The 24,936-nt window shown below is 42.4% G+C and overlaps 1 protein-coding gene across 1 annotated transcript in view; it reads right to left on the bottom strand.

Moving 5' to 3' along the window:
• INO80 (INO80 complex ATPase subunit) overlaps positions 1-24,936 on the bottom strand; it is a 127,994-nt gene that overhangs the window by 11,535 nt on the left and 91,523 nt on the right. Inside the window, exons 27-29 of the mRNA XM_026651460.2 lie at positions 23,327-23,454; positions 4,313-4,407; positions 2,001-2,073 (exon numbers count right to left, since the gene is read on the bottom strand). Coding sequence (XP_026507245.1) covers positions 2,001-2,073; positions 4,313-4,407; positions 23,327-23,454 — 296 coding nt within the window. The remainder of the gene's footprint in view (positions 1-2,000; positions 2,074-4,312; positions 4,408-23,326; positions 23,455-24,936) is intronic.

Genomic DNA, 24,936 nt, shown 5'->3' with positions numbered 1-24,936 from the left:
GTCTCACTTGCTGTCAAATCTAAGCATACACAAACTAAAAAGATTACAAGCATTGGAATAGATCAATGATTCATATGGTCCGGTATCCTGTCTCAGTAGTTAATGACAGATGCTTCAACAGAAGACACCTCTCCCCTGCAATTCACCTATACAATTGTGCAATATTATACCATGGGTAAGTGGAAGGAGAAATGTTTTCCTGATCTTGGCTGGTGGCGATCTAATCTTCTGAAGCATTAGGGTAGGAAATCTTTGTAGTTCTTACCCTCAGTAATTTATAATTGTGCTCTTATTCATATTTTTTTAAAGCGTCACCTTTTTTTGGAAACTTAAGATCCTGTAGCAGCAAATTCCATTGGTTAATTAAAATATAGTTCCTTTCATCCATTTTAAATGTAATGCCTTTAATTTAATAGATTTCAATTCCATGCATTATTTACTAAAGTTAGTCTCAAACAGATACTTAAGAGACATTCTAAAACTTAAGTTTATCAGACTGAAAGAATAAACAAAAGACAAACACCAAAACAAGTTTTTAATGTATTTCACTGAAAAGATGCTGTACAGCCAGGCAAGTCCCAACTGTTGCTTGGAAGGCTCAAAATGTGCTCACTATGTTAATTAACGTGACTGCTGTGCTTATTTCTTTGTTTACTTATTGCACATTTTTTTTTTATCCTATTAACCTCAGCTGGGTGATGGATTATGGCAAGATTCTCAGTTATAGTGGCTATTTGACACGTGAAATATCTTTCTGTACATACACTTGGTGGGAAAAAGTCCCAGCAATAATTCCATTTTCTTTGATTTATCATGCAAGTTGTATAGCACCTTTTAGAAGATACTCAGTCTATGCCCCCTTGAATGCCAACATTATGTCTCTTCTTTTCTACTTCTCTTTTAGCAGTGCATGCTTTTTGAACTAATTTTTATAATCTCAGAAAAAAAGCCACTGAAACTCAACTGCCAATTTTAAAGTCCTAAAAGGTGAATTAAAGTGATCCAATAGCAATTCATACACAGCCATCTGATATGGTGTAGACATGAAATGGAAAGTTGATCCATTATTCTTAAATTGTATTGCCAGAGTTGTACTAATCTACTGACAGATTCAACAAGTACTACAGCCTGGCTTATTGGCTGCTCTGCCCATTCTCTGACTTCACAAATGCTTTCAAAATGGACAGTGCTGTAATAATTTTGCTGAGGTAGGTTACCATATTCTTTTACTACTGAAGCTTAAGTTTAAATTGTCCAGCGGCAAAGTACAATCCATTCTGAAAATGTATTACAGGTCTGTCACATCTTACGCGCATTTAACATGCGCATTTCAACTTTACGCGGTCGGCAAAAACAAAAACAAAAAAAAAAAGAGAAAAACAACAGATTTAATACTATACCTGTAGTGCGGGCGATTTCGCCCGCCATTGAACTCAATGGGGTTTTGGCTATATGCGGTTTTCACTTTACGCGCTAACCGCGGAACGGAACCCCCGCGTAAGATGAGACAGACCTGTATCTACTATTTGTAAGCTCCCAGTGTCATTCAGTTACATTCCAGGTTCACCCATAAAGCAGACATTAAAAACTCTTAGAGGTAGGGTTGTCTCCAAGATCTCACAGAGCCTGCTGTAGGTCTGCAATTGTCTACAAACTGTTCCTTTATTTCTCATACATGCCACAAACTGCAGTAATGTTTCCCAGATATGAGTGGAATCAATAAGATAATGCAGTTTCTTGATAAGAATGGTGGTATTTAAAAAAAACATGGCTGAGACAGCTCAGAGTTTCACACAGACAAGGCTATCAGTTTTGCTACAGAATAGAGAAAAAGAAAGGTAGGGAAAGCTTGAGAGAAAAGGATGTTTGGGATATGTGAAGGCACGATAAAACAAGAGAACAGTTACAACTGAAATTAACCAAAATACCAGCAAGCTAACTAACCTTCTACAGACATAGGTCTTGAGATTTGGTGTTACTATACTAAGCTATCCACCTACCGTATCTGCAGCTGTGAGGTTAATGCCCAATCCTCCAGCTCTTGTGCTTAACAGGAACACAAAGATATCATTCCTGCAGACAGGAAGAGAGGAAAAAAAAATCTGCTTAGTTTATGTCATCATTACGAACATTACACTATATAACGAGCTAGAAAAGAAACCCCCAGGAGGTTTTTACAGGTATTTAGGCACCTAACTCCCATTGGATGGTTTGAGAAAAAGGGGTGAGTGGAGAGGGAGAGAAAGAAAGGGAGTTAAAATACAGTTCAGTGATGCTTAAAGACACCTGTGACTGCAGCTATTCATACAACGGAATGTTCTTTTAAAAACATAGTGGAGGCTTCTTATACTTGATTACAACATAGGACGTGTTCATCTGGTCCATGTTACTCATTCACCCTCTGAAGTCATGATTCCTGATCTGTAGTTTCACAAACATTTTCATAGAGCCACCTGTAAATCTAAGATTAGGATGTCAAGTGGCGAAATGAACAGAAGCTGATGAACTCAAAAGATCCTGTCTAACTATAAATATCTTACTGGTAAAGAATAAAGGAAGAGGAACTCAGAAAATATTACATAGATAAAAAATTGTTCCTAAACTGAATGTTTTCTTCGCGGTCCCAACAATTTTATTTTATTTTATTTTTTAATAAAAGGAACAAGCTGATTTTCCAGCTATCTTGGCTTATACTTATACTGTCTTGGCAGCATGATAGAAAAAGGCAAGATCTAGTCGCCTGAGCATAAGTCTAGGATCTAAGAACTCCTGAATTCTGGCCCTAGCTGTGACACTGATTTTGAGAGACAAACTACAGTCTGTTTTCTTCATTTTCCTTATCTGTAAAATGCAGATAACATTACTTATCTATTTCGCAAGAATGTCGTGAGGCTACAGTAGTGAATTATTGTAAAATATTTTGAAGCTGAATGACTATTTATGTGATATCAATAATAGGATGATGCATGAAATCTGCAGTTTTGAAAGGTCCAAGTATCCTTTTCTGGAAATGTCAGAGGGAAGGGAGAGAGGGAGGATTTTACTATAGACCTTATGAATGTATCGTAGTTCTATAGTTGTGTGTTAACAGTGTCCTGCCAGGACATCCTGCAGAACAGCCTTTAGTCTCAGTCAGATTTTTTCCTGTACTTATTCCTCACAAATAAATACTGCACAAGGGGAATTTAAATAGCTTTTTATAGGAATTCTTGTTTAGACTGGCTGACCTTTATATCAAAGGAATTTCTAGCTGAAATGATTATTTTTCTTGATATCTGTTCTATTCATTAATAAAAATAATTTGCTGAACTTCTTATAGGAAGAAGTGTTAAAATTCTAGAGAGGAGATCATAACCAGTTGGAAACCTGTTTTGACTGCTGGAATCAATTAAATATTAGGTAGCGTATTTTCATCTCACTTTTCTTGAAGGTTTGCACACGTTTGCCCTTTTCAAATATTCCTGCTCAGGGAGGCTTACCTAATAGTCTCTACAAAGCACACAATCCCTCCAAGTCCTTCTGCCTCAAAGACATTGATGTTTGGTTTTATTTTCAAAACCAAAGAGTTCACATGTAGATCCCGCTCCACCTTCAAAACTGCAATTCCACTCTGACAAGGCCAGCACAAAGACCATCCTGTACTCTAGAACCTGTATTTTTATCCCTTGGCAGATGGAAACCAACAGTATTTTATAAATCCTATTGCTGTGAAAGGATAGTGATTTTGTTCTCAGTGGTTAACAATTCATTCACAAGGGTTGTTTTACCAATAAACATCACATCATCTCAGACTGTGGACTATTTGTCACAGCAACATCTTAGCAAGTTACATCCCATGACTACATGAGGGAACTTGAGTTAGTAAATATACATACAGATAGTGGGTATAATATGCATTGATGGAGATGAAGTTGTGCACAGATTTTCTGGTACTGTAGAGTTGCTTTGTGCTACTGTATTTCACAGAAGCTTAGTTTCAGCCCTGTGGCGCTCCTAAGTGCCACAGGATTAGAAATCCTGGTTAACCAAATGCCATGTATTTGAAGGTGTCACATGTTCAGTGGGACTTTCAATTAATCAGGGTTAACTTGAAATTAAAAACAAACAAACAAAAAGAGACAAAAATAAAAAGCATGGAACTTCCATGATGTTAGCTAAACTTCACTGGTCAATCAGACTGATTTCCATTACATCTCATCCCTTTCCCTCCATACATACATTTTCTATTTAGTATGTAAGCCTTTTGAGACGGTGACTTAGTTTACTTAACATTTCTCAAATGCTTAATCCATTGCTTTTATAAATAGATTACCTGTTCTGAAAGTCAGCTACCATGTCCCTTCTCTCAGAGATCTTCGAAGAACCATCCAATCTCATGTAGGTATGTTTCCTGTAAACCATGTATTCCTGCAAAGCATGCAAAAAAAAAAAAAAAAAAAATGAATGGTACAGGGACACTATCAACTTTAAAAAAATCTTACTTATGTTAGAGACCCCTTAAGAGTATTAAAACTGAAGTTTAAAAATCCAATTTACTTTTTGCCATTTGTACCATTTGTTTATTTTCTGCATTTCACTTAAGTTGGGCAATGACAAATGAAGTTAGCTTAACTTTTGTTCATTACCATTTCATTTTCAGGATCGCACTGGTTTGGTTACGGACACTGCCTAAGCATATCTGTTTATTTAGGAAAAAAAGTTTCCAATGCATTCTTTTTTTAAAGAGAAAAGGATCATGAATACGGTCTGGTCTTATGGTTTGGTAAAAGCTTGTTATTACTAAATCTAATTTTTGGACCAAATTTTGAGCTGACAGTATCTCTTTAAATGACCCCGCTCTCATTAGACCAACAAGATATTCTCCATGTTATGCATAAAACCTGCTGGTTCTGAACCAGTTGAGTGGTGTCTTGAAAAACAAAGATTGACTTCAGATAGCCCCCAACATCTAATGGTTAGATATTAACTCACTTTCCAGTTACTGCCTATTATCTGCCTCCTAGATAAGTATCTGAGAAAGTTGTGTTCTCCCAGCTCTCTCAGTATTTACCCCTCCCGCACATACACAATCTGCTAAACAGCTTTTGAAACTAACTAGCATACAGCAACAGCCTTCCATTTATCCATGACCTCCTACTGTTCACAGTGGGGCTCCCTTCCCTCATCATTCTGATTGTAGCAACTTCTTTAAATATCTTGAACATTTTGCTTGTATCTTTGGATCTCACCCTAGCCCTACATGTGTCTTGGTTGCCATTCACAGTGCAACTCCTCTACCAAAACAAGCACTTTATCCAGCCCACCAAGCTGTGTTCACTGGCCCCCACTCGTCACTTTAGGAAATTCATTCCATTCCCACTGTACTGTCTCATCTCTCAGTGCAATATTAGGGTTTTCATTTGTTGGTTTGTTTTTTCCTTATGACATTCAGATTTCTCTTGTTTAGCCCTGGTGAAGACACCTCTGCCCTTTATTCATCTCTCTCTAATCAATGCCTGGTAAAACCTCACTTTTTGCTAGATGATTGTCAAACAGCTTTATGAAAAGCAAGGTGAACACCCACCTTCTGACTGGAAAATCTGGTATCTAAACTTCTTTTCTAGTGTTAACTTCTGGACCAATCTGAGACTAATATGCCGTGCCTTGATCTGTGTAGATCTCAGAGGCAGTTTAGCTTTGTTGCTAGGAAACTGAGTTTAAGCCATGCCCCCTCACTTTCTCACTAGAAAAGCATTTCCAGAGCTACAGAAACATTTAGATGAATTAATTAATAATGAAAAAAAAATCACTTTCAAACACTGGTCCCACCTCCACTCTCAGTTGTGTAGATATGCCGTAGTTGTAGTGCTGTCTAAGTGTACTAGGAAGTATACTCCCTTGAAGCTGGCACTTGACCCTTCGAACCACCAGCTTCCCTACATTAACATGAACCCCATACTCCCTGAGCTATACAATGTAATTGCTCTCTCCATCCTGAGACTTGCATTAGACATGAGTATTTGAAGGTCCAGTATCTAAAACAGGGAGCGCCTTTCAGTATGACCTGGTCTATGCTTGAAGTGTGCATCAAGAGGAGGAGACATTGCTTCTGCATCACATCAGATGAGGAGTTTCAGATCCCTAGCAGGAATTTCTGTAGGTCTCTTGGAGCCTTGTCCATGGCACAATATCTATGCAAGAGATGTCCAGGCTCAGAATTTGAAGGCAAAGTGGTATAATTAACAGCAGATTGCTGTGATTCTTTTTGCAAAGGTCTAGATTTTGGGTAATCTATCTCATTATGCAGACGCTTTGACCACAGCAATATGTATTGCCTCTCCCAGATGGGGAGATTTTATTAAATGGATGGTGTGAGCTCCTCAGATTTACTGTAAATTTGTGCACTTAGATCATCTCCAAAGATTGATCTGTTGCTTTGCAACAAGCTGTTCTGGATGATGACCTTTTTAAAATGCTGTCCACAAAAGGGATATAGTTGTGTCCCCTGGGATACCAGTCTCACTAGTTTGATTATCAATATCTTCATGAAGTCACTGGGGGTGGAAAATAAACTAATGGTGTAGGCCTGGCTTGACATAAGTAATTGGACATGGGTGAGGCCTCATTTCTTGGGAGACAGGATTAGGGAGGTAAATGGATCAGCAGACTGGAAACAGAATGTGGGAAATTTTTGCAAGGTGTACCCCAAAGTGGATCTCTGAATTGGGTGGAGATAACATCAGTACTGGTTTGCAGCTCTCAGATGCCTCATCAAAAATCTCTCTTGGTTGGCAGGTGAGGTTGAGTAGCTGTGGTTGAAGTGGAAGTGCAAGGTCTCTTGACCATTCCATTTTCTGACATTTGCAAGGTGGCTCATAAAAGCCCTGGTGAAAGGAAGGTTGCGGTAAGGATCTCCGTTTGTAGAGCTGTTTATGGCATTTTCTCTTCGGGGCCAGTGTATATATATTCAGGGAGCTGAAGGCTTCTCTAGAGTCTTTCAACGAGTGCAAAGACTCATCTGAATTCTTGCTGAAAAGATTAAAGGGCAAGTCTTCAACAGTGTTTTGGACTTCCCTGGGAAACTCCGAAGAGTGCAACCATGATTCCCATCACATCACAATGGCAGCTGCCCTAGATTTGATGCCATATTTGCTGCATTGGCTGCATCAACCACAGCTTGTAATGAGGTCTGGCTACTAGTTTGCCCTTATCAGTAGGGGCTTGACATTGGGTCCTATCTTCCTAAGGTAACTTGTCCCTAAAGTCCAGGAACTTAAGAGTAATTTGAGAAATCATATTTGGCAAGACGGGCCTGATAGTTTGAGATGCTAAACTGAAGGCTGGTATATGTATACACCTTCCTCCTTATGTGCCAGAGTGGCCCTTGTATGTTGTTGTTTGTATCTTTCTATGGCTGCCTGGATCACCAGTAAAGGGCAGGGTGGGTAAACAAGAACTCCGCTCCCTTAGCTGGGACAAAAGTATCGCTTTTCTGTACTCTTGGGGATAGGGTCAAAGATACCCAGCATGTGCCAGACAGACCTTGCCAGTTCTAATATGCAGGAATGCAACCCAACAGGAGCCCATAGGCTGAGAGAGATCCAGGAGCTTGTGTTGAGAGTCCTGGATCTCCTCTAAGATGATATGGGAGCTCTTCCGCCACACTCTGTAGCAACTCTTGAAATTGTCTGGCTTGCAAGTGAGGCTGGAGCAATGGCCTCATTAGGTGATGAGGACAATATTCCTGTTGGTACCAGATAATATTCCTTCTATTCCATAGGGGGAGATTTTGGTAGACCCCTTGAAGGAGAGGGGTAGTAAGACTCCCTGTCAGGTAGCACAGATTCCAGGTACCATGACCCTAATAAGGCCACTATGAGGGCTCAAAAACAGGTTGCAGCAGTCCCATACGCATTGGATACCATAGTCCCAAGGAGGAGGTCCCTGTTTGTTGTGGCTGAGGCTGGTTATAGGAGACTCTTGAGCCTGTCTGGGCTGATCTTTCTAAACAGAGGTGAAGCTAGTTCCACTGGTACATCTGATCTCTCAACAATGAGAAAGTCAGATCTGGCTCCATCTGTGCTGTTGGTCCTGTTGAGAGGACACAGCAGCTAGTGGAGAGGACAGGAGATAAATTTCTTCCAGAGTCCTCAATTGCCACTGATGTTAGAATCTCCCTCATGAGGATCAGTACTGATATCAAGGGAAATTGTGGGTCCAGGAGGATGAAGATATCCTTCCAAGTGGTGTAAGTCACTAGCCCCTTTGGCAGTTGTGTTCTGTTACTCCATTATTTTGCCAGAGTAGGTATAGACAGTTGTTCCTTACTGTACCGTCACAGCACTGTCAGCGAATGAGACTTCGACCTGGTGGTTTTCAACAGTACCCAGTACTTCAGGTCCCAGTGTTTCATTTTAGTTTGTACTGCAGTTAGTGTTGAAGTTGATGTGGAGGCTGGTACTAAAGGACCCTTGCTCCTATGTGCCTTCCGATCGTGCCCATGAAACTCAGGGGGCCTAAATCCTTGTGGCTTGGGTGTGAAGACTCACCTGACTCGGATGGGGTATGGGAGTGTTTTCTCCTCTTAGAAAGTGGAGATCTGTTTGTGAGAGTGCCGCTTACTCTCATGAGAGGGCCCAGAGGAAGTATCTTTCCCCCTACTCTTCTCCACTCTGGAGTCTGACATAATACTGGGGTGCACTCCTTGATGATTCTGGCGTCTCCCAAGACTGGGTCTGACTTGGACCTCACTGCACACTCTATAAGGTGTTTCCAAAGCTGGAGTTCTCACAACCCCTGCATTTGGATGGGAAAAGAGTGGCAAATAGTGTACTTAATATGAGCTTCTCTGAGACAGTAGAGGCAACGCTGGTGGTCATCGCTGATGAAAAATGGGCAGGAGACACAGTTTTTGAAGCCCAGTATCTTGGGCATTATCTAAGTCCCACGCCAGGAGACCAGGAGGGTTTCCTGGGGTGGGGATTCTAACACTAACTGGGGAACTATCAAAACACTAATAACAAAAAACTAAGAATAACATATAAGTATAATAAAAAGCAGAAAGGATAAACTCTGGACACTGAACCAGGCCATGCTGTGGTAAGAAGGAAATGGAGAGGTGGTCGGTCTTCCCTGTCCCTTATACTCTCGGTGAAGAGCATGAAGAGAGCAGTGGTGCTGGTGTGGACCAATGGACACTGCTTGCAAGAATTCTCTGATCTCAGGCACATGGAATGCATGCACATCCAAACTGGAATACACATAGAGATCAGCACTCGAAGGAGAACTTCTAGCTATGCTAACAATGTCTCTATTAAACACCCTTTTCTATTAATTACATTTTATCCAATAATCTCATCATTTCAAATACACAAATTTAACAAACCACTCCTTTTTCTAAAATCTTTTTACTCTCACTTCACCCATACCTCATTTGGTGTCCATGGTGCTCCCTTGAATTTTGTATTTTGGGTAAAAAATTGAACATAGCAACAGACTGCAAAGCACTTAGGAAATAATTCTAACGCAAAGAAACTATACAAAGCTAAATGGTAGTTGTAAACTAGTACACCAGCTCCTCTATTGTGACTGAGGGAGGGGCCTAATGACAACCAAGTATTCAAGCTCCCCTAAAATGGAGATCTAAAAAAGCACAATAGTGATGAAGAAAATCAGCATTCCACACCAAGACCCACATAAAGATTCAGAAAGTCACAACAATACTGAGCAGAGTACCCCAGCTGAAACAAGACAAGGCAAATACAGCAACTATACCAAAGGGTCCAAGGAATACACTGCGATACTCACCAAAAGGTCACTCAACCTCTTTAACCAAGTATAGACTGGTATATTTTGTTTTTGTTTTTTATAGTAAAACAGAAGCTGATGACTAATCCTATGGCAGGGGTTCTCAAACTGGGGGTTGGGACCCCTCAGGGGGTCACAAGGTTATTACATGGGGGGGGTCACAAGCTGTGAACCTCCACCCCAAACCCCACTTTGCCTCCAGCATTTATAATGGTGTTAAATATGTAAAAAAAAAATTTTATTTATAATGGGAGTCACACTCAGCGACTTGCTATGTGAAAGGGGTCACCAATAAAAAAGTTTGAGAGCCACTGTCCTATGGGGATACCCATATTAAACCCACTTGAAAATTCTCCTGCTAATCGTGTTTAGCCAATGAGATCAGCATGATTGTAAGGGTATTAATCCAGGAAAATAATGAAATCAACCCTGGTTGCAGAAAGTCTGTTAACTGAAGCAACAAAGAAGTCAAGCCACTTCCATCTCCTCCTCCCCTCTATCCACTGGGACCTACAGGGACATCAGGATACTAGAGAAACTTTTAGATACTCCTCAAGCAAGCTGGTTTAAAACAAATCATAAAAATGCCAAAAATGCAAAACAAGCTAGATCTAACCCAGCAATGAATATCACACACACCACCCCGCTGCCCATAGTAGGCTCTTCTGATGGCAGACAGCTGAGGAGCGAGAGGAATACTGAAAAATGTCTCATGTTTTCTGCTTATAAATCCCACTTACACCTATGGATTTCCACCTAGGTTATAGTACAGTGGGATCCTGGGTTATATTCTGAGACATTTTATTCCATATAACTCAGGGGTTCTCAAACTTCATTTGCACCGTGACCCCCTTCCGACAAGAAAAATTACTACATGACCCCAGGAGGGCGGACTGAAGCCTGAGCCTGCCCGAGCCCCACTGCCCTGGGCTGGTGGGCCAGGGCTAAAGTCAAAGCCCAAGGGCTTCAGTCCCCGGCAGGGGGCCTGTAACCAAGCCCCGCCACCCAGGGCTGAAGCCATAGGGCTTTGGCTTCGGCCCTGGGCCATGAGGCTCGGACTTTGGCTTTGGCCCTGGGCCCCAGCAAGTCTACCGCCAGCCCTGGCGACCCCATTAAAATGGGGTTGCAACCCACTTTGGGGTCCTGACCCACAGTTTGAGAACTGGAATTGATCTGCACAAGGTGCTATTTTCGATACCCAGAAGTTATAATGCTATATATTCACTGGCTACTAAGTTTTGGATTTCTAAAGCAAGTAATTTAACTGACTATAACTTTTAGTTTCTATTGTACATAAGGGCAGATACTGATAGTCCCCACTATATTCTCCCTACCTATAAAAGGTAGGAAGACTATCATTTCCTGTTCTGTGATCTCTTGTTTCTTCCTTTCCTCACTACAGCCATTACTGGTCTCATAGGTGCCAACTCTGTGGATGCTCCGGGGCTGGAGCACCCCTGGGGAAAAAATGGTGGGTGCTCAGCAACCACCAGCAGCCCCCCTATCAGCCCCCCCCCCCAGCATCTCCCACCAGCCAGCAGTCCCACAGATCAGCACCTCCCTCTCCCTGCCCGTGCCTCCCGCCTGCCACGAAGAAGTTACTCACCTTGTGCAGTAATGATGGTTCTTCGAGATGTGTCCCCCTGTGGGTGCTCCACTCTAGGTGTTGGTGTGTCCCTGCACCAGAGATTTCTCGCAGCAGTACTTGGTCGGGGGAAGGGCACGCACAGGGGTCGTCTCGTGCAGCCACTGGCACCTCCTGTAGCGTGCATTCCCCCGACCGTCCCCTCCGTTCCTTCTCTACCGCAGAGCTTGGCTGTGTGAACTCCGAAGTAGAAAGGAGGAAGGTGGGCAGTGGAGCACCCACAGGGACACACATCTCGAAGAACCATTGTTATTGCACAAGGTGAGTAACTTCTTCTTCTTCTTCTTCTTCGAGTGGTGTCCCTGTGGGTGCTCCACTCTAGGTGCTTGTAGAGCAGTACCCCACCAGGGGTGGTAGGGGTTCGGAGTTATACATAAGTGTGTGATGAGAGCACTGTAAGGCCAATGATAGTGTCTGAGATAAGGCCTTGAGTGATAGCGTAATGCTTTGCAAAAGTGAGCTCTGATGTCCAGGTTGCAGCTCTACAAATATCTATTAAGGGGACATTGTTCAAGAATGCAATCGATGTTGCCATGGCTCGCGTTGAGTGGGATCTGATGCCCACATGGGGTTCTTTGTGATGTAGGTGGTAGCAAGTTTGAATACAGGTAGAGACCCATTTGGAGAGTCTTTGGGTCGATATTGTAGAGCCCTTGGAGCGCTCTGCCATAGAAGCGAACAGTCTTGGTGACTTGCGAAATGGTTTAGTTCTGTCCAATTAGAAGGCTACAGCCCGTCTGACATCTGGAATGTGCAACGTTGCTTCTCGAGAGTTGTTATGTGGCTTGGGATAGAAGGCAGGTAAGTGTATAGTTTGGTTAATATGAAAATTTGTAACCACTTTGGGTAAGAATTTTGGGTGAGGATGTAACATGATTTTGTCTTTGGTAAATACAGTGTATGGTGGTTCAGCCATCAATGCTCCTATTTCGCTGACACGTCTGGCAGACGTGATTGCCACTAGGAATGTGACCTTCATTGACATATGAAGGAGCAAGCAGGCTGTGAACGGAATGGTGTAGCCAGATTGTATGATCTCCAAAACCCACTGATCTGTGGTTATCGCAGCCCAGGCATGGTAAAATGAGCATAGGCGGTGACCAAAATTGTGGGATGGGGTATCTGTTAGAGGTGTGGGGAGGTCGTGCATACCCTCGACCAAGACTTCAAAATTGTGGCTTAGATGTAGATGGACGAGGCCTGGTTCTGTGGAGCTCGTCGTCTCTGAGCCCGTTATTTGGGTCTGTTCTGAGTGAAGTATCGTGGTTGTTGACGGTTAAACAAAGTGTCTCATGACCTCTGGTATGGTGTAAAGCAAGGGCGTTTGTCAGGCAGTGGGTGTATGCCTAACGTACATAGCGTTGCTCGGGAGGCCTTCATGGTATGGAGCACGTTGTCTCTTTGAGATGAGAATAGTTTATCCCTATCGAAGGGGAGGTCCTCCACTTTTAGCTGTAGTTCTTTTGGAATTCCCAAAGCCTGCAACCGTAATGTTCTTCTCATAACCACAGCTGTTGCGGTTGTTCGGGCAGCTGTGTCTGCTACATCCATTGAGGCTTGCAGCACTGTGCGGGCTATTAACTGACCCTCGTTGATAATGGCGTTGAGTTGAGGACATTAATGCTCAGGGAGGTCCTCCACAAGCTCTTGTATTTTACTATAATTAGAGTAGTCGTAATTTGCTAGCAGAACAGAATAGTTGGCAACTCTAAGCAGAAGGGTGGCTGACGAGTAAGCTTTCTGCCCAAAGAGGTCCAGTCTCTCGTGTTCTTTATCTTGCAGTGAGGAGTGGAAATGAAGCTGTTTACTGCGCTGATTAGCAGCCTCTACTACCAGAGAGCAGGCTTGAGGGTGTGAAAACAAAAATTCCATGCCTTTGACTGGAACAAAGTATTTTCTGTCAGCCCTTTTGTTGGTGGGTGGTGCCAATGTCAGTGTTTGCCATATTACCTCTGCAGGCTCCATTATAGCCTCATCCATGGGGAGGGCAATCTTGGTCAATGATGCCGGTTGTAAGATTTTTTAACAACTTACGTTGTTTCTCCTGCACCTCATGTATGGCAATTTCTTGGCTGTTTGCTACTCTTTTGAAGAGTTCTTGGAACTGTTTCAGGTCATCTGATGTCTTGGGCTAGACGGTGTCCCTGCTTCGACTGGTGCGGAAGATGAATGTTGGGCAGGTGATGAATCATCCAGGTCTGCCTGTGATAGTATCTCTTCCTCTTCTATCTCTGTCTCAGGGGGGTTAGAGGTTTCTCTGTGTGGTAATGATGGGTGTATTCTGGAACCTCTTGTTGCTGGGGAAGGGGGACCAGAATAGGGGTTCTGGTATGTGGGCCAAGGACCCCATTGTGGCCATTGCATGGGATAAGGCCAGTGCTGTGCATACCAGGGCTGTGAATGCTCAGAAGGATGAGGCTTAGGCTTCACAGCGTTCCATGTAGGTCTCATCTGTGATGGGGATGAACGTTGGGAGGAGAAGCAGTTGTCCTGCATGTCTCCTTCCTCGCCATGATGCATGGAGAGTGGTGCAGGAGATGAAGGATGGTACCATGCTATGTAGCTCGGGGAATGTTCGGTGCCGAGCAGTGGTGACTGCGGTGCCGAAGAAACTGCTATGTCAGCAGGACGCAGGAGTTGCGCTGGTCCTGCCTTGGGGTTGCGGTTGACCGTTGGAGCGCTGACTGGTGCCGGATTCGGCTTGTTAGGTGGCAGCAAGTCTTGGGTTGGTGACGGTGGCAGCAGCATTGATCGTGGTGCTGCTGCCTGTAACATGCTCTGCACTGGGGTAGTTGGTGCTGTGGAGGAGACTTGACGTCTCAACTCCGGTGCCACATGTTGGGGCTTGGCAGGGGTCCGCTGAGGGACGGTGCCGGAGGAGCCCTGTGCCTCATAAGTGCTCACTCTGGATAAGTGGAGCACTGAGGGTAGACACCTCACTGGGGAAGCTCTGTTTTTCTGAGCGACCCTTGCTGGAGAGGTCGAGACTCACTTCCTGACAGTTTTGGAAGTCGGAGCCTTACCAGAGCTCAGGGATCTCGGTTTATGAGACTCCCCGGAGGACATCTCTTGTGGAGGTTGGAGGCATTTCTCCAGCAGAAGCATTTTCAAGCAGAGATCCCTGTCACGTCTTGCCCTTGTTGTTAAATTGGTGCAATGTGTGCATTTCTGGGAGATATGAGTTTCTCCCAGACAGCGAATGCAGGATGTGTGGCCCTCAGAGACCGGCATCGGTTCACAGCAGATGTCACACTTTTTAAATCCTGTTGAGCCTGGCATGACTGCAGTAAAACCTCTCCCCCCTCTCGAGAGATAAGAGAAGGAGTTAATTGTAATGGTATACTGTAGAAACTGTTCCCAAACGGGGGTTAAGGAGAGAAAAAGTTTTCTTTCTTCTCTTCTCTTTTTTCTCTCTTTTTTTTTTTTGAAGAAAAACCTCTAAGAGGAACTAACAAAACTATGTAGCTATGATTAGACTAGGACTAACTAAACAATGTAACTAAGTACAGACTAAAAAGAAGTTCCTATTTAACTTTTAACTTTGGTTGTTCCCCCCCCAGAAAGCATCAAGCAGAGCACTGCCCAGCTGAGGACGGTTGACAAGTAACTGAGGGGACAGTCAGGGGAGCGCGCTCTACAGGAGGTGCCAACGGCTGCACGAGACGAGCCCTGTGCGCGCCTTTCCCCCGACTGAGTACTGCTGCGAGAAATCTCCGATCTCCAGCACAGGGACGCACCGACACCTAGAGTGGAGCATCCACAGGGACACCACTCGAAGAACAACAGCTGTTTCACGGCATGTAAGAGGCTGGGAGGAAGGGGGGAGGAGCGAGGACGCGGCGCGCTCAGGAGAGGGGGCGGAACTGGGCAGGAAGAGGCAGGGTGGGGGTGGAGCGGGGTAGAGTGACCAGATGTGCTGATTTTATAGGGACAGTCCCGACATTTGGGGCTTTTTCTTATATAGGTGCCTATTAACCCCCAACCCCGTCCTGATTTTTCACAGTTGCTATCTGGTCACCCTAAGTGGGGGCGGGAAGAGGCGGGGTGGGGCCTTGGGGGAAGGGGTGGAGTGGGGGCAGGGCCTGGGGCAGAGCAGTCACAGACGCCGACTTTCCAAAGAGCAGGTGGGTGCTTGACCCCCAGCTCTTTGGAAAGTGGGTGCCTGTGACTGGTCCCATGGAAAAGCAAGCTGTGAAGTGCTGAGGAAAATTTGCAGACTCAGTCTAATAATGCTTCTTCCCTGATGCAAAGGCTATAGGTAGATTTAAGCTTTTTTTTTTTTTCCCCTCATGGAGACTACTGCAAGGAGAATCTATACATACCTGTCTCTATTATTAGGTGACTGTGTTTCACACCCCTTCCTTATTTAATGTGAACAACTTGGCTTTGCAATCCCTATTTGGTGTTGTCAGAAACAAAAATGCAGGTCTGTTCATGATGCAATTCACTGACTTAGCTTGCTATAAGAGTGGCAGCTCACATTCATGCAAGGAGCCCCTGTAATGCAGATCTAGTCACATCTGACAGGCGATGTAAATCCCCCAACTCAAGCGTGTAGGAGCGATCCTACTATTTCAAATGTCTTGTATTTTCCCATTTTTACCTCTGTTCTAATAAACACATGCATCTTTCTGTGAGGGGAAAGAGAACGGTCAGCTAGGATGAGTAGCAAACTCCAAACTAGAAGGAAACAATCTAAACTGCTGCATGAATTTCTAAAGAACTGGCAGTACCTTAAAGCCTTCTGCAGCCCTAAACATTCCACCCCTCCCTTTCAGCAGATATTATCAAACACACGACAGCACAAAAATCAGTGCCCACAGCACAGGACAGGAAAGTGGGGGAGAAAGAAGAGGAGCTAAAAGCCAATTTAAGCAGGCTGTCAGAAATGCCCTACAGCTTCTTGGCTGAGCATATGTTGCACACTCCTCACTAAATCTATCAGAACAGATCCAGCGCCTGGGCTCTCAAGTAGTACCTCTATCTTCCCTACAGGCAGTTATGGGAGGCAATGTTTAACAATGGATTAAGAAATAACTAGGGCTGTCAAGTGCTTAAAAATATTAACCGCGATTAATCGCACTGTTAAACAATAATACAATACCATTTATTTAAATATTTTTGGATGTTTTCTAAATTTTCAAATATACTGATTTCAATTACAACACAAAATACAAAGTGTACAGTGCTCACTTTATATTTATTTTTATTACAAGTATTTGCACTGTAAAAAAAACAAAAGAAATAGTATTTTTCCAATTCACCTAATACAAATACTGTAACGCAATCTCTTTATCATGAAAGTTGAACTTACAAATATAGAATTACGTACAAAAAACCTGAATCCAAAAATAAAACAATGTAAAATTTTAGAGCCTGCAAGTCCACTTAGTCCAGGTGTTCTCAAACTGGGGGTTGGGACACTTCAGGGGCTTGTGAGGTTATTATATGGGGGTTGTGAGCTGTCAGCCTCCATCCCAAACCCTGCTTTGCCTCCAGCATTTATAATGGTTTAAATATATAAAAATGTGTTTTTAAATTTATAAGGGGGGGCCGCATTCAGAGGCTTGCTATGTGAAAGGGGTCACCAGTACAAAAGTTTGAGAACCACTAACTTAGTCCTATTTCTTGTTCAGCCAATCGCTCAGACAAACAAGTTTGTTTACATTTGCAGGAGATAGTGCTGCCCGCTTCTTGTTCACAATGTCACCTGAAAGTGTGAACGGGTGTTCGCATGGCACAATTGTAGCTGGCATCGCAAGATATTTACATGCCAGATGCACTGAAGATTCATATGTCCCTTCATGCTTCAACCACCATTCTAGGGGACATGCGTCCATGCTGATGACGGGTTCTGCTCGATAACCATCCAAAGCAGTGCGGACCGACGCATGCTCATTTTCATTATCTGAGTCAGATGTCACCAGCAGAAGATTGATTTTCTTTTTTGGTGGTTTGGGTTCTGTAGTTTCTGCATCGGAATGTTGCTCTTTTAAGACTTCTGAAAGCATGCTCCACACCTCATCCCACTCAGATTTTGGAAGGCACTTCAGATTCTTATACCTTGGGTCCAGTACTTTAGCTATCTTTAGAAATCTCACATTGGTACCTTCTTTGTGTTTTGTGAAATCTGCAGTGAAAGTGTCCTTAAAATGAACAACATGGGCTGGGTCATCATCCGAGACTGCTATCACATGAAATATATGGCAGAATGTGGATAAAACAGAGCTGGGGACATGCAATTCTCCCCCAAGGAGTTCAGTCACAAATTTAATTAACACATTTTTTTAATGAGCATCATCAGCATAGAAGCATGTCCTCTGGAATGGTGGCTGAAGCACGAAGGGGCATATGAATGTTCAGCATATCTGGCACGTAAATACCTTGCAATGCCGGCTACAAAAGTGCCATGCAAACACCTGTTCTCACTTTCTGGTGACATTGTAACTAAGAAGAGGGCAGCATTATCTCCTGTAAATGTAAACAAACTTGTTTGTCTTAGCAATTGGCTGAACAAGAAGTAGGACTGAGTGGACTTGTAGGCTCTGAAGTTTTACATTTTTTTTTTGTTACATAACTGCACTCAAAAACAAAACAATCTACACTTGTAAATTGCACTTTCACAGCAAAGAGATTGCACTACAGTACTTGTATGAGGTGAATTGAAAAATACTAGTTCTTTTGTTTATCATTTTACAGTGCAAACTTTTGTAATAAAAATAATATACAATTTGATTTCAATTACAACACAGAATACAATATATGTGAAAATGTAGAAAAACATCCAAAATATTTAATACATTTCAACTGGTATTCTATTGTTTAACAGTGCAATTAAAACTGTGATTAATCGCAGTTAATTTTTTTGAGTTAATCGCATGAGTTAACTGCGATTAATTGACAACCCCAGAAATAACAGAGGAAAATAAATAGCTAGCAAAACCTCCCTCCCCCTAAAACTAGGCCCTTCTGAACAAGACTTTAGTTGTATCCTTAGGAAGAAATGTTGCTCATACCCAAAAGACTGTAGCTGCTGATTGGACTCTCAGCCAATCTGAGAGTCACAGTCCAAAGACTGTGTAGAGCTGCTGGTGGATTCCTCTTTAACAGTATGAAAGCTGTACATATACAGCAGTGACTCACATTAGTACGTCATGAACATGATAAAATGGTTTAAAATTATTACATTGGCTATGTCTACATTATAAGCAAGGGGTGATTCCCAGCTTGAGTACACATACAAGTGCTAGTTGCAAGTAGCACAGACAGTAGCAGCATGGTGTAGCCATGCTAAGTACAAGCCTGCCTGAATTGTGTGGGTATGTACTTAGCATGGCTGCCACTGCCTGTGCTACCACAGCTCCACTATTTATACTCCCACTAGTTCTCATCAAGCTAGCATGAGTATGTGTATACGAGCTAGGAATCACACCCCAGCTCGTAGTGTAGACAAAGCCATTGTGTCTATATGCAGAATCTGTCAATATACAGAGAGCAAAAATGACACTGAAAGAACATTTATTTTCTAAAACAAACCCACATAGGTCAGGGAACTCAGTTTACGATAAAACCTGCACTAACTAGATACAACAGGATGTTCTACTAGCCTGCTAAAGTAGTGCTCCATTGTGTTTAGGTATTGGACTTAGGGATTGTCTACACAGGGAGTTATTCATTTTAAATTAGTGGCACCACTTCACATAATTGCTATTTATCTATCTTAAGGTTTTATTCTGCCATCTATTACTGCAGTATTTGAGTATTTCCATGTAAAATCAATAGTAATAGTGAAGTCCCTTAGAGGACTTCATGGAGTCTCTGGCATTTCTCTCTTTTGGGGCAAAAACTTTGGTTGGGGGTAGGCTATTTTTTCTTTAAGATTTCATTAGTTTCTATAATTGCTATATCTGCTCTGGTTACATGTTGAATTAACATTTAATTCCTTTAGCCACTGCTTATTATGGATATTACCTGTAATTAGTTTTATGCTTTTGAAATAAACAGAACATTAAAAATATGAGCTAGGAGGAATCATCAGATCTGCATTATTTATTCCCCCTCCCCCCGCCACACACACACACTTTTTCCTTTTCTTTTTAAGTATGTTGAATACTATATTTGCACTTTAATTATAGTTTCCTCTGTCTTGAAATATTCTTGATTGATGTATTCTTTAATTTTATCTTATCTTTTACCTTTGCCAAAATATTATTTTGAAATACTCAGTGAACCAGAGAAGTAGCAATAAACTACTACTACTATTAACGATATGTTGCACTTCTGTAGTGCCTTTCATCCAAGAGTATCCAAGCATTTTTTGAACATTTAACAAACAATAAGCAGCAGCAGCAGATATAGAATATTCAACATTTCCAAAGTGCTGTGCAAACATTAAATAAGTCTTCCAACCCCTCTATGTGGTAGGTCTAGTAGGAAGACATAAGCCCTTGTATCAGAGGCCTAGTATGAGGCAGGACCTGCTCACAGAATCTGGCAAGAACAGAGCTAATATTGCAAAAATACACATTCCTCAGAAGTGCTAAGCACAGAATACTCACGCAAACACATCCCGATATTAAGTGGTACCAGAACATCCTGATATTAAGGATGGTACAAAAACATTCCCCAAGGATAACAGGAACACACTGACCCGTCCTAAAATATAAGGTCAGGATAACAGTATGTAATAAAGATGTTTTGATCGAACCAACATGTACAAGGTAATAACTAGCCATGTCAGAGGGCAGTAACTAACTATGTCAGAAGAGAGGCAATACTAACTTGTTTGTATAAGGGAATAAAGATGCATGTCAGAGGGAGTATTTTTGTCCAGCCAAGGGGAGAATGGAAAGTCCTGCCATTCACTGAGCTGCATCCACTGTCATGGGCATACATGTCTTAGTATCCTCATAGAGTCTGCCAGGTACTATTACCATGCTTTGTCAACAATAAACCTGGCCTGGCACCTTTGTACTTGAACGGCTCTTGTGGTTATTGGGCAGTTTGCTCGAGGTCTGATGTGCCGGCTGTCTGCGCAGAGCTGGGGCAGCACACAGGGAGAACACATACCCACAGCCAAACACCTAACCACAGTAGGTAAGTGTTTTCCCCATCTTTTTAGATAGGGAATTAAAGCACCAAGGGTACATCTACACCCTTAGGAAAAACTGGATCCATAATTTTCCACTGGTAGTAGAGCTGTAGTGTAGAAATTGTAGTGTAAAGAAGTCAAACATTTTTTACCACCCTGTCATCTAAACTTATAGACAAGCCTAGACAAGTTACTTGCCTATGGTCACAGAGCAAATCAGTTGTAGAACTAGGAATAGTATCCACAACTGATTCTCAGCCCCTGCTTTAACCAAAGTATATTTCTGTAAGTTCATTAAGCTTTCTCTTTCACTAGAAGCGAAGACACCACTGTTACAAAACTGTTCTAAATAAGGGCACTTGACTTTTTCTACACTGATGTGAAGTGCAGAACCCTCTATTTAACTGTAATTTATGTTTACAGAGACACAATCAAGGCTGAGAAGACCAATGTTTTATGTATCTTTACATCATTATTTGTTTTTTTTCAATAGTTTTTCTAATATCCGCTCCCTAAAGCGTGGGCTGGAACGCTGAAAAAATACTCAGCTTCTCTGATGAGTGATTGTCAACATGCTGGGAGAGCACATGACAGTCCATGGAATTCCACATTCACATGCCATCCCAATTTTCTACCTATCTGCGCAGTTACTGGGAGAGGACAAAATAGTGAAATACATGAGTATTATAACTTCTAAGTCTTCAGAAAACTAAACCTTGCCTATTTCATAATCATGTCCACTAATTAGAAGAGAGCTGACAGGCAAAGGTGGGTAAAGAGAATAAATGTGCATGTTCCTGTTGCACCAGATTTTTTGTTCTGTGAGTGCATATGTGGTATCTACCAGCCTTGGTGCATCTAATTGAACTTGTGCATTTTGATACATTCCACGTCCTAAATGCTTTTGCATGGTGGATTCACAACACTTCATCAACCCGACACCAAGCTTTCACATACACACTTCCTCCACACCCTTCTGGATTAAGGCGGCAAGTAATGCCCTCTATTCTCCAAACAAAGACACTGTTCCTCAGTGCTCCAGTATGCAACTGGAGAAGAAATACAGGTGTAGATGCCAGAACAGCTAAGAGCCTCCTATTGAGAAGGAGAGTCACACAGTAGGCCAGACTACTGCACAAGTGACTCAATTACCCACTTGAGGTAGAAGGTATAACCCTGGAGCTTTTTCTTTTTCAGGTGGATTGAAAAGACCTGGGAAATTATAGGACTTGCATTTGAGAACACCTTTTCTAGCAAGGTGTGTTGGGTTTGCTGTTCCCTGGCATCAATGAGGCTAGATTCACATTTTACAAAAATATTTGTGGAGAAGTCTTGGCTACCACCGGGAGAAGAAAACACCCCAATGTGCAGTCCAGTCCCTTCCTTTCGTAAAGCAAGGATCAAAGGGCTCGGAGCAGCAGTGACATAGTTCCTGAGAGAATTTTCTTGCAATTGGAGCACTTGTTGGCCTTTGGTTTGCTCAGCACAAGCTTCTCTGCCATGATAGGGGAAGAGGACAAACAAAGAGATCTTGACAAGTGGACCAGTTTGGGGAACAGAGCCCTGGAAAATGTTGGTTTCCTGAGGGAGAGGAGATATCATGGGGGAAAAGTTTGCTCACTGGTGCTCCACAACAAGATTTAAAAGCTAGAATGCTAACAGACAAGATGAGAGCACTAAACTGCCACTTTCTTTGACTTCTGAGGTACAATCTGGGGTGTGGACAGCCTTTAATGCCTGGGGACAAGACTGAACTATGTCCAGTATTGCAAGAAGAGAAGCAGGCTGGGGAATTGGCCAAGATCCAGAAAGGCAGCATTATATCCCTCCTGTCATTTGGAAATGTGTGATCTTCTCACAGCAGTAGAAATACAACTCAGCATGCAGATGGCTACCAAGCCACGTGTCAGCGGTACTCCTAGTAGACTCCAGAATTTGTGACCTATACCCAATGTTGATTCAGCCTTTGCACATTTTTAAGTCCTGAAAATACTTTCCTGGTTGTCTTGACTAGATGGCAGAGATACTGTAGCAAATAAAATGTTATTTAATAACCACCACCTGCACTTATGGGAGGCTACCTGAATGATCACAGGACCCTGATGTTCCAGCAATACTGAAATTGCACTGCCTCATATGTTTTTCATATTTGCCAGCCACACTATTCAGTCTGAAAACTTCACCCTCAGCCACACACACTCCAGTGGTCTTCTGAAACCTCAAAGCCATTTCATACCTAGCATGCATCATGGCCGCTATCTTTCCAGTGGGAGAGGACTGCAAAAATCACAAAGCTATTAATGCTGATCCTTCATTGAAAGGGAGGGGCTGGCATTGATAGACACAATGCATCCCTTCTTCCGGGGGATGCATGTGCTGCTTTGGCAGGACTCTCATACCCTGCAGCCACAGAGACAGGGTATTGAGAAGTGAACTCATTTCCCACACGGCAGTTAAGAGCTCTACCAATAGGCCACCTGGTTTATGATCCTGGTTCTCACCCATACCTCCTCTAAGACAGACTCGTCTCACCTACCCAAGAAACTAATCCAATGGAAATTTCACTTCTGAGGCAGAGACTGAAGATATTTCAACAACGAATACCAACTTCATCCTTGGCCATTATCTTCCCCCTTTCATACCTCATCTACACTCATCAGTAATGTCCATTAAACTTCTGTATGAGAATGTGTTTCCTGGGCGTCCCTATAATAATTGTATGCCATATTTGCCTGATCCAAATTACAATTATTGTATCAAAAGAGCTAGATTTCAAATCAATATCTTCAGAATCCACCACCTACCTCCAGCAAGTCAATCATCCGTGTCATCTGAGAGTAGATAAGAACTCTGTGTCCTTGAGATTTCAGCCGTGTCAACAGAAGGTCAAGAGCATAAAGCTTCCCACTGTCCGTGATCAGGCTCTCTTTGTCTGAGAAGGAGAGGGTGAGAAACAAGTGAGTAAAAAGCTGAAAACAGCTACATGTAACAAGCTTATATAAAGGATTTATTTCTGAAACTTTGTAGTGTTTCACTGCAGTATCATTTCCTAAAGTGACTAGGACTGGAGGAGCTGCAAGCTCCCTTCGGGCCAGCATGTCTAACCTCATTGTTTATAGTAACTTTTGCTGGTTTGGGCTGGAACTGGCGTTTAAGAGCTCCCACTCAGTAATATTTACATCCCTCCCCAACCTGGGAATCATGTCCACACAAATAAGACTTGATCCTCATTTAGATAGCCATGTCCCACTGTCAAGGCCTCTCCCTTAGTATCACTGGGGACTATGTCCACACTAGAATTATAAGCAATCCCTTCATGTTATCCCACACAGACATCAAAGTTCTGTCTTTTGGACATAGGTTATTGCCATCCTCTGATGTTTGGTTATATTATTCATATTACTGATGCATGCACAAGACCAGCAGTATTACCAGTACACAGAAACAATTTGGTTCATTGTGAAAAAAAACATCCTTCACACACTGCCTGGATTCCCCCCTCATTTCTAGTTTTCTTTTTGTTTTTAAGAGCGGTTTCCAGCTGACAATCTTTAAGACATTTTAAATATTGTTTTTCATATCCTCTCTCCTTCAGCACCGCAGCAGCAGTTTGGGCAGGAAGGAGTTTCTGTTTGCAGATTCCGTGCGTAAGCAATGTACTACCACTGAAAAGGAGACAGGAGGAGGCAAATGGTGGTGGTGGAGAAATTTCCTCCAAAATTCTCAGCTGGAAAGATCACAGATAACTTTATCCTTTTGATGCCTGAATCCTAAGCTTATAATCAGGATGGAATGTGATAACTGCAGATAGTTCATGTTGTAGCAGAGTCCTGAGAATTTGAGAGTATATTTTCCTATTTAGCAGGTACACTCCCCACCACCCCCCTCTTTTTTTTTTGCAGACTTGTCAATGTATCAATTAGACCAGAAGTGATGTGCTAACATAACAGACTTCTGTAAGGCATTTAACTTAGTACAGCACAACATTCTGATTAAAAATAGCACTATAAAAAAATCACTGTAGCACATATTAAATTGATTAGAAACTGGTTAACTGACAGATCTAAAAGTAATAATAATAAATGAGAACTCATCCAAGGGGAATCTTTCTAGTAGAGTCCTGCAAAGATCTGTACTTGGTCCAATGCTATTCAATATGCTTATCAATAATATGATATGGAAGAAAATATAAAATCATTTATGACAAAGTCTACAGTTAGCACAAAATTATTAGTGGTAAGTAATAAGGACAGGTCAATTATACAGGGTGAGCTGGAAAACCTGCCTTACGGTGAGAGATGTTAGAAGCTTAATTTATTTGTTTATCCAGGAGAAATCTAAGAGGTGATTTAGTCGTCTATAAGTACTGTGACAGACCCAGACCAGTGGGGTACAGGAGTCTGGTAGAGGGCAA

The sequence above is a fragment of the Terrapene carolina genome, unplaced genomic scaffold, assembly GCF_002925995.2.
Source record: "Terrapene carolina triunguis isolate 2854851 unplaced genomic scaffold, T_m_triunguis-2.0 Scaffold96, whole genome shotgun sequence".
Lineage (NCBI taxonomy): Eukaryota > Metazoa > Chordata > Testudines > Emydidae > Terrapene > Terrapene triunguis.
Note: the sequence above shows the minus strand (reverse complement) of the source record. Positions and strands in the feature narration are given on the sequence as shown.